We start from the raw sequence: 14,201 nt of genomic DNA on the forward strand, positions 1-14,201 counted from the left end.
TGGAGAAGGCACCCCAGTCTGAGCCACTCTCAGTGGGGTCCAGGCCAAACGGACTTCGTGCCGCATGCTGACCCCCCAGCCCCATGGAGGGAGCTCTGAACTCAGAGCTGCCCTGAGCCTGGGCTTGGGGTGGGGGGTGGACTGGCTTCCTCCTGACGCCCGCCGTGGGGAACAATGGTGCCTTCCTGTGTGTGGCGGGGCTGCAAGGGGAGTGAGTTGGCCTCTGTAGGAGGGGCAGACAGACAGGTGTCCTGCTTACCCTGCCCCTACCATCCTCCCCCAGCACCGTGAGGGAGGGCCCCGACCTGGATGGGCCCGGGAAGGAGTGGCTGGACCGAGAGCGGCTGCGGATGGACTCGGAGTCCCTGGACGAGGAGGAGAGTTGAGCCGGGCAGCCTGCGGCCAGGCCCTGCCATCCTGAGCAGCTGCCCAGTGGCCGGCCTGGCTCCTTCCTGGTGCCCAGAGAGCAGAGAACTGTTGGGGAGACGCTGTGCTGTTCGTTTGTATTTGTCCCCCTGGGTTTTTTTTTTTTTTTGCCTAATTTCTGTGGTTTCCAACCCACATGAAATTACTATAAAGGGTTTTTATAATGAAAAAAAGTCACTTTTATTGGCTTGGTTTTCTAAGTAGTGGTCAAGGGCCAGTCCGGGGACAGAGGGTTTTAAAGCACAAGGTCACTGTTAGTCGCGGATATGAACTTGGTTCTGACGGTGCCCATGGCCCTGCAGGGCTGATGAGGGGCAGGGAGACAGGGTAAGCGAGGTCTTTCCCGAAATACCAGGAGGGGTGCTGCGAGCTGTTGTCCTTGACATTCGGAGGGCGAAGGCCTGGGGGGCAGGCCTCGTTGTGGATGTGGGGTGAGTGGCACCTCCATTCTGAGCTTCTCTAGACCAGGGAAGGGGGTAGTGGGTTGGGGTGTGGGTGTGTGTGGGTGTGTTTCTCTAGACCAGGGAAGGGGGTAGTGAGTGGTGTGTGTGTGTGTGTTTCTGTAGACCAGGGAAGTGGGTAGTGTGTGGGGGGTGTGTGTGTGTTTCTGTAGACCAGGGAAGGGGGTAGTGGGTGGGGGTGTGTGTGTGTGTGTGTGTGTGTGTGTGTGTGTTTCTCTAGACCAGGGAAGGGGGGGTAGTGGGTGGTGTGTGTGTGTGGTGTGTTTGTGTGTGTGTTGCCCAACCAAGCACCTGCAGGCAGTTGTTTAAACAGTCGCTTCTGTTGTGTGTCCTGCTGGTGGCCCAGCCTCTCTGTCCTGGTGGATTAGAGGCCGGGCGTGGTTCTGCTTTCTGGGCCTGGCACCCCCCACTGTGGTTTGATTGGACTTGAGACCGTCACTGAACTCGGATTCTGTGAATCACCGTTTCCAGCGTCACCCCCTCTGCTGACCATCTGGGATGGGCAAAAAGGCAAGAAAGGCTTGGGGAAGGTCCCAGACTGGTCCCGGTGTCCCACCTTGGCCAGCTCCCCTGGCAGACGTGATCCTCTGGGGACAGCTTGTGCATTCGTCCGGGGCTCAGAGCACTTGATTATTTCTGAGAAGAGGGGGCATCTCGAGCCCTCTGTCAGGGAGGTGGCCAGCTGGGGGGTGCAGGTGTGATGGGCTCTGCGAGGGGGGGAGCTTGACAAGGCTTATTAGGCTACTGGTGGTCAGCAGCTCTCCCAGCATCTCCTGGGCCCCAGGGAGCAGGATCAGGGGGACTGGACCTCCACGGCCCCACCGTCCCGTGTGCAGCCCACCTCCCAGAGTGCCTTGAGGACTCAAGGAAGGCATGGCTGGAAAGGAAGCCTGTCCAGTAGCTGCCAACCCATCCCCCGGTCTCCAGCGTGGAGCATGTGACCAGGACCTGAACACATCAAACATGTTTTTGTTTTGTGGGTAGGGGGTTGGCCACACCACGTAGCTTGTGGGGTCTTAGTTCCCTGTCCAGGGATCAAACCCATACTGTCAGCAGTGAAAGCCCAGAGACCTAAACTGCAGGACCTCAAGGGAAGTCCCTTGAGCACCTTCTGTCATGAGTTCCCTGGGGTCCCTCCCTTTATTCCTTCATTGGCAGCTTCTGGGCCCAGGGCCTCAGAACATCAGCTCTGGACCCCTGTGATCAGCCGTGACCCGGGGTGCTGCTGGCTGGTGGGCTGCATCAGGAGGGGACATGTACTCACTGCCCCCCACCACCTGCACCATCTGGCCCTCAGTTGTGGCAGTTACTTCAGCTTTGCCTTCACAAAGCCCTGTGGCCTCCCGCCAAGGTCAGCAGAGGCAACGGGAGACCACCTGCCCCAGGACGACGGCATTCTGGTATGTTCGGGGGTGTGCGCTGTTAGCTGCTGGACATGTGCTTTCAGAGCAAGGATGGAGCTCCCTGGAACCCAGGATGGAGGAGCAGGGCTGCCTGCTAACTGGTGGCTAGAGGACCCTGGCTGGGGTGGAAGGCCCCCAGAGTTTATAAAAGATAAAATGGCCCTCGTCAGAGTGCAGAGTGGAGAACTTTCTAGGCAGGCACCATACCCTTTCTTGAGCGCTTGCTCGAGATCTTCAGGCTAAGGCCCACCACCGGGGGTCTTAGCTGCCTGGGGTTCCTCAACCAGAAGGACCAGCCGAGCTCGTGCCCAGGGAGGCAGGTGGGCGGTACAGACAGGCCTGGCACCAGGTGCATGGTGTGGTGGAACTCCAGGACCCAGAGCTTCCGGGGCTTGGAGCTGGTTGCGGGCAGGGGAGGAGCTCCTACAGCGGCTGCCCATCGGCGGGCAGGGCGAAGGGCCCCACCAGCCAGCCAAGTGGAGGGCCTTGCTGCACGCTCCGCAGCACCTGCTCCAGGCCCCGCCACGCCTGGCCCACACCCTGGCGGCTCTCAGCCAGCCGCTTGACTGGCAGCTCCGCCACCGTGGCGACCGAGGAGACCACGCCATAGAGCTCACAGATGCTGTGCCGAGCCTGCTGGAGCTGCCACTGAAGCTCTGTGGGGAGGCCCTGGAGGCCAGAGGCCAGGCGGCTGTAGGCCACATGGAGCTGCTGGACGAGGTCACAGGCCCTGGACAGAGCCCCAGTGGCCAGCACCTGTGCACAGAAGGAGTGAGGTAAGGGGCTGGAGGCAAGGGGCAGGCCCGCTAGCCCCTCGCTGGTATGCACTCACCTCCCCAGCAGCAGCTTCCTCTGCTTGGCTGCTCGCATCCCCAGCCGGAGCCTGCTGGGCCTCCTCGATCTAGGGAAAAAAAAGCCCAGCACAAACATGATGGCTTCTCAGCGGGGACCCCCTCTGACACACTCAGGGTGGCCTTCCCTGGCCCAGCATCTCATGTCCACCCTTCCATGGCGTGGGGGAGCGCTTTGGAGCCAGAGGGCGGTGCGTCAGGAGGCGGTAATCCTGGTGCCTTGTGACGTCATCAGGCATTCAGAGAGCAGGATGGCAGTGGCACCGTCACTCCAGCTCAGCGCCCCCCACCCCCACCCCCAACATCTCCCGGAGGCCTTGGAACCAAGCTCCTCACCATGGCTGCCTGTGACCTCCCCTCCTGCTAACCTCCCATGGTGCTTTGTTCCGGCCACACTGGCCCCTTCTTGTCCCCGAGCATGTCCGGTGTGCTGCTGCCCCAAGGGCCTTTGCACATGCCACCCACGCAGCCTGGAATGTGCTTCCTGTGGCCCAGTGTGGGGGCCCCAGGCCCTCTGCATCAGATCTCTGTTTCCCTCCTCAGAGGCTATCACTGTCCAGTTATCATGAATTTCTGTGTTGATTTCCCCTCTTGGGTTGGAGCTCTGTCATGACCGTTTGCTCCTTGTATTTTGGGTCCCTGGTACATAGGAACCCCCCACCCCCATTGACTAATCTTTCTTGTCATCCTGAGACCTCAGCAAGTGGACCAAATATGCACTTCAACTTTCGCTCGCCCTCCCAGCCCTTGCCCCAGCAGTCGACTCCATCAGGGGGCTCCTGCTCATCTGCAGGTTACCCTGTCTTAGTAACTAAGACTTAGGCCATAATGTCCACCACCCACATACCCAGGGCAATCCCAAGTGTCTCCTGCTGAAAGTCTCCAAGGCCTTAGAGGGTCTTGGCTCTCTCAATTCCTGTGTCTAACCTGGATGCTCTGCTCTGGAAATATATCTAGAACTCAGCTCCTCAAACCTCCTCTCTCATCTCCCATCTCCATTCCTGGACTCCTGTGGCTTGTCCTCCCCACAGGAGCCAGAGCGATCCACCTCAATAAAGCCTCTGTTGGATCAGGCCATCTTCACTTTACAGTCCTGGGCACTGTGGGGTATGGAGCAGCCTCCCTCGCCCCCAGCCTCTCAATGCCAAGAGTCCTGCCGAGTGACCACCACTGACATTCCCAGGCTTGGCCCAGTGTTCCCTGGGGACAGGACTGCCCTGTTGAGACCCTCTGGGCTGGAGCAGTGGTCCTTAGATGTGGTTCACCACAGACCCCTGGGTGCTGATTGAAAACACAGGTGCCCGAGCGCATCTTAGGGATCCTGAGTCGAACAGCTTGGCTGGGTTCCTTGCCACCTGAGTAGGTGGGGCTGCTCAACATGTAAGACCTGTGAGCTTGAGAACCTGGAGGTCCTCAGAGCTGGGGCTCCATCACTGTCTGCATCAACCATGGACTGGATGCCATTTAACTACCTACCACAGCAGGTCAGCCCCACCGCCCATGAGGAGTTGGTGTGAGTGTTGGCAGTGATGCGGGGGAGAAAGCCTGGGGCTGGGGAGTGAGCGGAGCCAGCGAGAGAGCACGACCCTGCTGGCTGGTGCCTGTCTCCACAGGGGCATTCAAGTCACCTTTGAGGAACTTCACTGGTGGTCCAGTGGTTAAGAATCTGCCTGCCGATGCAGGGGACACAGGTTCAACCCCTGACCCTGGAAGATGCCACATGCCTTGGAGCAACTAAGCCTGTGCGCTACAACTAATGAGACCAGGCTCTAGAGCCCGCAGGCCGCCACTACTGAGCCCATGCTCTGCGACAAGAGTAGCCACCACAGTGAGAAGCCCGAACACCACAACTAGAGAAAGGCTGCTTGCAGCAACAATGCCAAATTAAAAAACAAGTCCCCCTTGACTGGGCCCCCTTTGTTGCATCACTGAACTCCAGCCAGATTGCATGGGCTCCTTCTACCCCGTCCACCCCTCCCTTCACTGTACCCTCCCCACCCTGGGCACCCTTCTGCTCCTCAGAACACACCTAGCTTGTTCTCAGGCCACTGTCCTTGTCATCCCCACTTTGCACAGGATGTGAGCCACATGGACACGTCCCAGCCCTGGTGTGCGTTTCTGCACGACTGTCAGGTCTCCTTCTCTGCAGCCTCACTGGCTGCGAGCGTTGGGTCACGTGTCCATCTCCCCCACCCCATCCCAGGAGGCAAGCTCCTTGAGAGCAGGCCCATGACCACGTGGGTGACGGGCACGTATTGGGTGCTCAGTGTGTGTTTGTCCAGTCCCCAACCCGAAGCTGAGGAGCATGCCTGGGAAGGGGCAAGGCTCTTACCTCCCTGAAGACATCCTCAAGCTGGGCCAGCGCATCCCGTGCCTGGAACTCGCCGTGCTGCAGGTGGCTGAGGGTGTGCTCAAAAGCCCGCTGGCGGAAGCCGGGGGCCACGTCACCCAGACGCACGAAGTAGCTGCCCTGGTCGGCCGTGACCTCCCTCCGCCTGGGCTGGGTAGCAACCAGCTGAGCTGAAAGGGAGGACGGGGTTGCTCAGTCCTCACGAGAGGCCCCTAGGCCGTCAGGGGCCTGGGGGTGTACAGACAACCGTGGCCCTGGGAGCTGGGACCGGGCTGTCCTTACCTTGTTCCTCGGCGCTCATGGGCTGGAAGATCTCTCCCAGCTCCTCCAGCTCGTCCCGGAGTGCTGCAAAGCCCTGGGCTCCTTCCTGGCCATGAGTGGTGGCCCCGGGAGCAGCATCCACCTTGCCCAGGGTGGCCTCTTGGCTGAACATGGCCTCAGCTGACAGAGGTCCATGGTTGCTGAGCTGAGCCTGAGGGGGGCTTGTGATGGTTTGTTCTCCTTCATCTGGGGCCCTGGAACTGGCAAGTCCAACTGAGGTGGCAGCCTTGGAATCGGGTAACCAGTTTGGGATGATGCCCACCCCAGTGTGCATACCTTCTTCGGCCACATGCCCTATGCTGCTGAGCCCAGAGGACATGGCACCTTTGGTGCCAGTCAAGATGGTCATGGTAGTGTCCATGCCAGTCTGGATGGCCTCGTTGCCCACATCCATCGCTCCAGTGATTGAAGTAGACAGAACATCTTTGGTGCCAGTCAAGATGGACGTGGTGGTGTCCACGCCAATCTGGACTGCCTCCTTGGCCACATCCATTGCTCCACTGATTGAAGTAGACAGAACATCTTTGGTGCCAGTCAAGACGGACTTGGTGGTGTCCATGCCAACCTGAACAGCCTCCTTGGCCACACCCATTGCCCCAGTAATTGCAGTAGACAGAACATCTTTGGTGCCAGTCAAGATGGACGTGGTGGTGTCCATGCCAACCTGAACAGCCCCCTTGGCTACTCCCATTGCCCCAGTGATTGAAGTAGACACAATATCTTTGGTGCTAGTCAGGACAGTCTTGGTGGTGTCCATGCCAGTATGGACAGCCCCTTTGGCCACACCCATGGCTCCAGTGAGCCCAGTGGACACGGTGTCTTTGGTGCCAGTCAAGATGGTTTTGGTGGTGTCCATGCCAGTCTGGACAGCCCCCTTGGCAACTCCCATGGCCCCAGTGAGCCCAGTGGACACGGTGTCTTTGGTGCCAGTCAAGACAGTCTTGGTGGTGTCCATGCCAGTCTGGACAGCCCCCTTGGCCACACCCATTGCTCCAGTGAGTCCAGTGGACATGGTGTCTTTGGTGCCAGTCAGGACAGTCTTGGTGGTGTCCATGCCAGTCTGGACAGCCCCTTTGGCCACACCCATTGCTCCAGTGAGTCCAGTGGACATGGTGTCTTTGGTGCCAGTCAACATGGTCTTGGTGGTGTCCATGCCAGTCTGGACTGTGCCCTTGGCCATGCTCACTGCGGCAGTGAGACCAGTGGACACGGTGTCTTTGGTGCCAGTCAGGACAGTCTTGGTGGTGTCCATGCCAGTCTGGACAGCCCCTTTGGCCACACCCATGGCTCCAGTGAGTCCAGTGGACACAGTGTCTTTGGTGCCAGTCAAGACGGTTTTGGTGGTGTCCATGCCAGTCTGGACAGCCCCCTTGGCCACACCCATTGCTCCAGTGAGTCCTGTGGACACGGTGTCTTTGGTGCCAGTCAAGACAGTCTTGGTGGTGTCCATGCCAGTCTGGACAACCCCCTTGGCCACACCCATTGCTCCAGTGAGTCCAGTGGACACGGTGTCTTTGGTGCCAGTCAGGACAGTCTTGGTGGTGTCCATGCCAGTCTGGACAACACCCTTGGCCATACCCATGGCTCCAGTGAGCCCAGAGGAGACAGCATCTTTGGTGCCAGTCAAGACGGTCTTGGTGGTGTCCATGCCAGTCTGGACAGCCCCCTTGGCCACTCCCATGGCTCCAGTGAGTCCAGTGGACACGGTGTCTTTGGTGCCAGTCAGGACAGTCTTGGTGGTGTCCATGCCAGTCTGGACAGCCCCCTTGGCTACTCCCATGGCTCCAGTGAGTCCAGTGGACATGGTGTCTTTGGTGCCAGTCAGGACAGTCTTGGTGGTGTCCATGCCAGTCTGGACAGCCCCCTTGGCCACTCCCATGGCTCCAGTGAGTCCAGTGGACACAGTGTCTTTGGTGCCAGTCAAGACAGTCTTGGTGGTGTCCATGCCAGTCTGGACAGCCCCCTTGGCCACTCCCATGGCTCCAGTGAGCCCAGAGGCAACAACATCTTTGGTGCCAGTCAAGACAGTCTTGGTGGTGTCCATGCCAGTCTGGACAACACCCTTGGCCATACCCATGGCTCCAGTGAGCCCAGAGGAGACAGCATCTTTGGTGCCAGTCAAGACAGTCTTGGTGGTGTCCATGCCAGTTTGGACAGCCCCCTTGGCAACTCCCATGGCCCCAGTGAGCCCAGTGGACATGGTGTCTTTGGTGCCAGTCAAGACAGTCTTGGTGGTGTCCATGCCAGTCTGGACAGCCCCCTTGGCCACTCCCATGGCTCCAGTGAGTCCAGTGGACACGGTGTCTTTGGTGCCAGTCAACATGGTCTTGGTGGTGTCCATGCCAGTCTGGACCACCCCCTTGGCCACTCCCATGGCTCCAGTGAGCCCAGTGGACATGGTGTCTTTGGTGCCAGTCAAGATGGTCTTGGTGGTGTCCATGCCAGTTTGGAGAGCCCCCTTGGCCACTCCCATGGCTCCAGTGAGTCCAGTGGACATGGTGTCTTTGGTGCCAGTCAGGATGGTCTTGGTGGTGTCCATGCCAGTTTGGAGAGCCCCCTTGGCCACTCCCACGGCTCCAGTGAGCCCAGTGGACATGGTGTCTTTGGTGCCAGTCAGGACAGTCTTGGTGGTGTCCATGCCAGTCTGGATGGCTCCCTTGGCCACTCCCATGGCTCCAGTGAGTCCAGTGGACATGGTGTCTTTGGTGCCAGTCAGGACAGTCTTGGTGGTGTCTATGCCAGTCTGGACAGCCCCCTTGGCCACACCCATTGCTCCAGTGAGTCCAGTGGACACGGTGTCTTTGGTGCCAGTCAGGACAGTCTTGGTGGTGTCCATGCCAGTCTGGACAGCCCCTTTGGCCACACCCATGGCTCCAGTGAGTCCAGTGGACACAGTGTCTTTGGTGCCAGTCAAGACGGTTTTGGTGGTGTCCATGCCAGTCTGGACAGCCCCCTTGGCCACACCCATTGCTCCAGTGAGTCCTGTGGACACGGTGTCTTTGGTGCCAGTCAGGACGGTTTTGGTGGTGTCCATGCCAGTCTGGACAGCCCCCTTGGCCATACCCATGGCCCCAGTGAGCCCAGTGGACACAGTGTCTTTGGTGCCAGTCAAGACGGTTTTGGTGGTGTCCATGCCAGTCTGGACAGCCCCCTTGGCCACACCCATTGCTCCAGTGAGTCCTGTGGACATGGTGTCTTTGGTGCCAGTCAAGACAGTCTTGGTGGTGTCCATGCCAGTCTGGACTGCCCCCTTGGCCATACCCATGGCTCCAGTGAGCCCAGAGGAGACAGCATCTTTGGTGCCAGTCAGGACAGTCTTGGTGGTGTCCATGCCAGTCTGGATGGCTCCCTTGGCCACTCCCATGGCTCCAGTGAGTCCAGTGGACATGGTGTCTTTGGTGCCAGTCAGGACAGTCTTGGTGGTGTCCATGCCAGTCTGGACAGCCCCCTTGGCCACTCCCATGGCTCCAGTGAGCCCAGTGGACACGGTGTCTTTGGTGCCAGTCAGGACGGTCTTGGTGGTGTCCATGCCAGTCTGGATGGCCCCCTTAGCCATACCCATGGCTCCAGTGAGCCCAGTGGACACAGTGTCTTTGGTGCCGGTCAACACAGTCTTGGTGGTGTCCATGCCAGTCTGGACTGTGCCTTTGGCCATGCTCACTGCTCCAGTGAGCCCAGTAGCCACGGTGTCTTTGGTGCCAGTCAGGATGGTTTTGGTGGTGTCCATGCCAGTCTGGATGGCCCCCTTGGCCACTCCCATGGCTCCAGTTAGCCCAGTGGACACAGTGTCTTTGGTGCCAGTCAGGACGGTTTTTGTGGTGTCCATGCCAGTCTGGACTGTGCCCTTGGCCATGTTCACTGCCCCAGTGAGCCCAGTGGACACTACATCTTTGGTGCCTGTTACTACTGTCTTGGCGGTGTCTATACCGGTCTGTAGGGCCCCTTTGGTCACACCCACTGCCCCAGTTGCCCCACTGGCCACAGCATCCTTGGTGACTGTTAGCGTGGATTGGGTCATCCCCAGGCCTCCCTGGACCACACCTTTAGCCGTGTCCACGATACTAGCCATTCCTGTGGAGAGAGCATCCTTGGTCCTGGCCATCTGGGAGGACACCAGGTCCTTTGCGCCGGAGATCATCTGATGAGGCAAGAGACTCGTGATGAAGCAGAGTTGAAAGACACCTCTCCTCCCCACCCCAGATCTCCTCCTCCCCCCAATTCTTGACATACCCTGGGGAGTGGGACCTGCTCCCTGGAGACCCAGCCAGCTCACCTCTCACCCCAACATACCCCCTACCCTGGCTCCCAAGACATAGTCCATCAAACTCCATCGCAGAGCCACGTGGTGCCCAAATGTGGTAGACCCTGACTGTTGACAGCTATGCGGCAGCACCCTCTCTGCCCAATATCCCTTAGCCTGGGCTCAGCAAGTCTTAGAATTACATGTTTTGTTCATTTTGCCTAATCTCGGTTTACATCAAATTTTGAGCCTGGTGTCCCCATCACAGGGAGAAATTTGAGGTGACCAAATGCTCGTTAACATGAATATATTCAAGTAAAAGAAGGGGATCCAGGTTTAGAAAAGTGATAACTGGGGATTTCCCTTGTGGTCCAGTGGCTAAGACTCCGCACTCCCAATGCAGATGGTCCAGGTTCGATCCCTGATCAGGGAACTAGATCCCCCATGCTACAACAAAGATCAAAGACCCCTTGTGCAGCAACCAAGACCTGGTGCAGCCAAATAAATATTATCTTTTAAAGTAATAACCAGAAAAGTACAGGGCCAAGTGTTGGGTCTGAGCCATAGGAACCAAGTTGATAACTTGGTATGTCATTTTTTAAAAATTTATTTTTGGCTGTGCTGGGTCTTTATCGCTGAGTGGGTTTTTCTCTAGTTGTGGCAAGTGGAGGCTACATTCTAGTTGTGGTGTGGGCTTCTCATTGTGGTGGCTTCTTTTATTGCGGAGCACAGGCTTTGGAGCACAGGCTCAATAATTGTGGAGTACAGACTCGGTTGCTCCAAGGCATGTGGGATCTTCCCAAATCAGGGATTGAACCCTGGTCTCCTGCATTGGCAGGCAGATTCTTTGCCACTGAGCCACCAGGGAAACCTGGTAGCACAGGGAAGTTTCTGCTGGTTCTTCCAAACTGCTGAAGGGTTGTGATGGCCTCAAGATGACTACCACTCAGCTTCAACCAGGAGTGTGCTGTTTCCAATTCAGGTGATCCTAACACTGGGCAATGTCTCGGGACATCTGTGGTAGTCATGACTTCAGAGAGAGCATGCTCCTGGCATCGAGTGGGTGGGTGTCAGGAATGCTGCTAAACATCCCACAATGCCCAGGACAGCCCCCCACAGAGGATGATCTGACTCTGAATTGGCCATGATAGCGAAGTTGAGAAGCCCGGAAATAGTCTCACCACCTGCCCTTCTGCCCAACATCATCTCAAGTGGGTACCTTGCCCGCAGAGACCTGGGTTCAAATCCCAGCTCTCTCCCGTACTTGCTGTGTGACCTCTGGCAAGCCACACCCCCTCTCTGAGCCTCATCTCGGAAATGGTGATTAAGACAGCACCTCCTTCAAAGACTGGTAAAAAAAGGAGTCAAGGTCCCTGACCAACTTTGCAGGTAGCAGACACTCCACTAATGGAAATGAAGAGGGATGGAGGGGGAGGAGTGAAAAAATGGGGAGAGGGGCCCTAAGCTGCCAGAGTCTGCTTTAATTGGGGCCAGAGGGCAAACCAAGCAGTACTTTGCCCTCTGAGGAGCTCAGATATGGCCAAGCTGAGGGCAGAGGGGAGTCAAAGAAGACTCTAGAGTGGGGTGTGTGCTGAGTGCAAGGGTTGGATTGGAGCTCTGCCACCCTGCTGTGGCCCTCAGTGGTCTGACATCAGCCACTCTGCTTGCCCTGACCTTGGGGACAAGGTTGCGTGGGCGGTTCCCATTCATCCAGGACCGAGGGTGGATGCAGCGCTGGCCATTGTTCAGCTTCTGACTGCCCAAGGTTCACATCCCAAGCTACCTTGTCTTCCTGTGTGACTTTTGACAAATGGCTTGGCTTCTCTGTGCTTCAGCTTTTATGTGGGGTACTATTGCTCCCTCCCTGTTGCAGTGGGGAGGATTAACTATTAAACAGCACGTGTAAAGCACTTAGCCCAGAGCCTGACCTGTGGTGAGTGCATTGCCACTGTTTTGGTCATATTGTGCTGGGTACAGCACCAGGGTGGGAGTTGGCGGGGAGTGGGGTGTCTGTAGACCGGATGGTGCCAGGGAGTACTGCACCCATTTCACAGATGCAGAAATAGAGGCTCCAAGGGGAAGACTGGCCTGTTACCCCACAGCGGTACACACAGGGGTGTCTGCTTTTTCCTTGGCCTATGACAACCCTCCGGATGGCAGGAACCGAAACATCCAGGGAAGAGGTACCCCAGAGGGAGGCAAGGCCATCAGCCCAGGCTCAGCTAGCCCCTCTCACCTTGTCTGAAGGCGGCAGTGTCTTCTCTAACCCCCTGGCCGTCTGCTCCGGGTCAGCGGGTGCTGGGGGGACAAGAGCCAGTGAGGCAACCCAGGGAGGGATGCGGGCTAGCATCAACCACCCTGGAGCCCATTGCACAATCAGTGGGCACAGCCTGAAAGGTCAGGAATGTCCCAGCTGCCCTGCTGGGGACAACAGAAGGTGATATCCATGACCATGGGCCTAGCTCAGTCACTGGCCTCACCGGGGGCTCCCTCAACCCCCAGGACTGGCTTCCTGGCACAGGGGTTCCCTAGAGTTCTCTCTGCTGGGGTCCTGGGTGCTGAATGCCCATCGAGGAGGGGGGTGGCGGCCGCAGGGAAAGGAGTTGGGGCCCTGCCTTGCCGCGCCTGACTACAGCTGGCAGCTGCTCGCCCAGCTTGGATATACTGAGCAGAAGTCAGCTGCTTGGGGCTCTGGGCCCAGAGCTGCCACCTCAGACTGCACTCCCCTGCTCCAGCCCCTCTTTGGGCCTTGGGGCTAGGGCCGCCCTGAGCACTCTGGCTGAGCAACTGGAAGCTGTGTGACCCCAGGGAAGCCGCTGTCCCCCTCTGGAACTGGGATCAAAATCTCAGATGAGCTTAGACCCGTGGAATGTCCACGGTACATCAGAAATGGGGTGATGGAAGGTGGAGGGGGAGTTGAGAATATGGGAGCACGGCTGTGTCCATGCCCCTATTCTGGCTGACTTGTGCCTCATCGGGTCACTCGTATTGATGCTCTGAGTCCCCACCTGGCACTAAATGAGCATGCCAGTCTCACAGGGTCTATTGAGGCAACACAGGCACATAAGCGCCCCCAAGTTTGGCAGAAGTCCCTTCTGGGGCCCACCTCCTGAGCCCCTGCCTCGTCCACGGAGCTGTCCACTCACCCTGAGCCTGGGACTGGGCGGCCTCCTCGGCTGGAGCGCCTGCAGGCTCGGCAGCTGGCTGGGCCTCTCTTGCTGAGCTGTGGGCATTGGCCACCAGGTTCCGGGCAGCACTGAAGCCAGGCAGGGACCCAAAGAAGCTGCCCAGGGTCTACATGGGGTAGGGGGTGTGTGAGCAGAGCCAGGTGTGGTGGGGCGGGGCAAGGGGCACATCAGACAGCCCTGGGTTCCCAGACCGCCCCAGACCCTTCCTCCTGGGTGACCTCAGGAAAGTGTCCCAGCCTCTCTGAGCCTCAGTTTCCTCACCTGAGCAATGGGCAGGTTCAGTCTACCTCCCGGGGACAGAGGAAATAATCCTCCAGGTCTCTAAAGACCTTTTCCTTTCAGGGCCCACATCTCACAGATGGGGAAACTGAGGCTCAGAGAGGGGCCGAGGCTGGCCCAAGGTCACATAGCAGGGGAAGAACTGAGGTTTGAGTGCATCCTTCCACCCCTCACCCTCCAGCTGGGGACCAGATGGAAGACTGGCCTGGTGGCTCTCAGAGCCCTCCCAACCAACCTGGGAAGCCCCTTCAGACCCCAAGACTATGGAGGTCACCTCCCTAAGGTTCCAGGGGCTTCTCAGGGCCCAGCTGGGGTCGTTTCTTCCCATGCCTGCCCTCACCTTGCCCTTGGGTTTGGGGGGATCCTGGCCTCCATCTCGAGCAGACATGGTAACACTCTAGGCAGCTGGAAGGAGGTAGAGATGGGGGAGGGGCATGAATGGGGGCTCCTGGGCCTCCTGCCCAACAACCATAACCCCGAGCAGTCCCCCAGCTCCTGCCCGGAGGCTGGCCTCACCCCTGGCATTGCTCACCTGGACCGTGTGGGGGTCCCTTGGAGTGACAGGCGGTGCAGCCGGCAGCTGGGCTCTCAGCTCCCAGGCCTTATAGGGTCTGGGGTGGTGCGGGCCGGGCTGGCTAAGGCAGGCAGCCAGTGGGTTGGGGGAGGGCCCTGGGTGGTCACG

General features: G+C 58.5%; 2 protein-coding genes across 3 annotated transcripts in view; one reads left to right on the forward strand and one right to left on the reverse strand.

The window, feature by feature from the left end:
- Positions 1–543, forward strand: part of HDGFL2 (HDGF like 2) — a 17,339-nt gene extending 16,796 nt beyond the window's left edge. The window contains exon 16 of one of the 2 annotated variants that reach the window (XM_006067109.3): positions 284–543. In XM_006067109.3, coding sequence (XP_006067171.1) covers positions 284–386 — 103 coding nt within the window. In that variant the 3' untranslated portion in view covers positions 387–543. The remainder of the gene's footprint in view (positions 1–283) is intronic. The other variant, XM_025293240.2, reaches the window with a different exon arrangement.
- PLIN4 (perilipin 4) lies at positions 489–14,201 on the reverse strand. The gene is made up of 8 exons (XM_006067111.3): positions 14,052–14,201; positions 13,860–13,924; positions 13,199–13,346; positions 12,289–12,350; positions 5,774–9,950; positions 5,474–5,661; positions 3,123–3,191; positions 489–3,046 (listed from the first exon to the last, which is right to left on the reverse strand). The coding sequence occupies exons 2-8, from the start codon at positions 13,905–13,907 to the stop codon at positions 2,714–2,716; spliced, it is 5,025 nt and encodes a 1,674-aa protein (XP_006067173.3). The 5' UTR covers positions 13,908–13,924; positions 14,052–14,201; the 3' UTR covers positions 489–2,713.

Source organism: Bubalus bubalis, chromosome 9 (genome assembly GCF_019923935.1).
Source record: "Bubalus bubalis isolate 160015118507 breed Murrah chromosome 9, NDDB_SH_1, whole genome shotgun sequence".
Taxonomy (NCBI): Eukaryota; Metazoa; Chordata; class Mammalia; order Artiodactyla; family Bovidae; genus Bubalus; species Bubalus bubalis.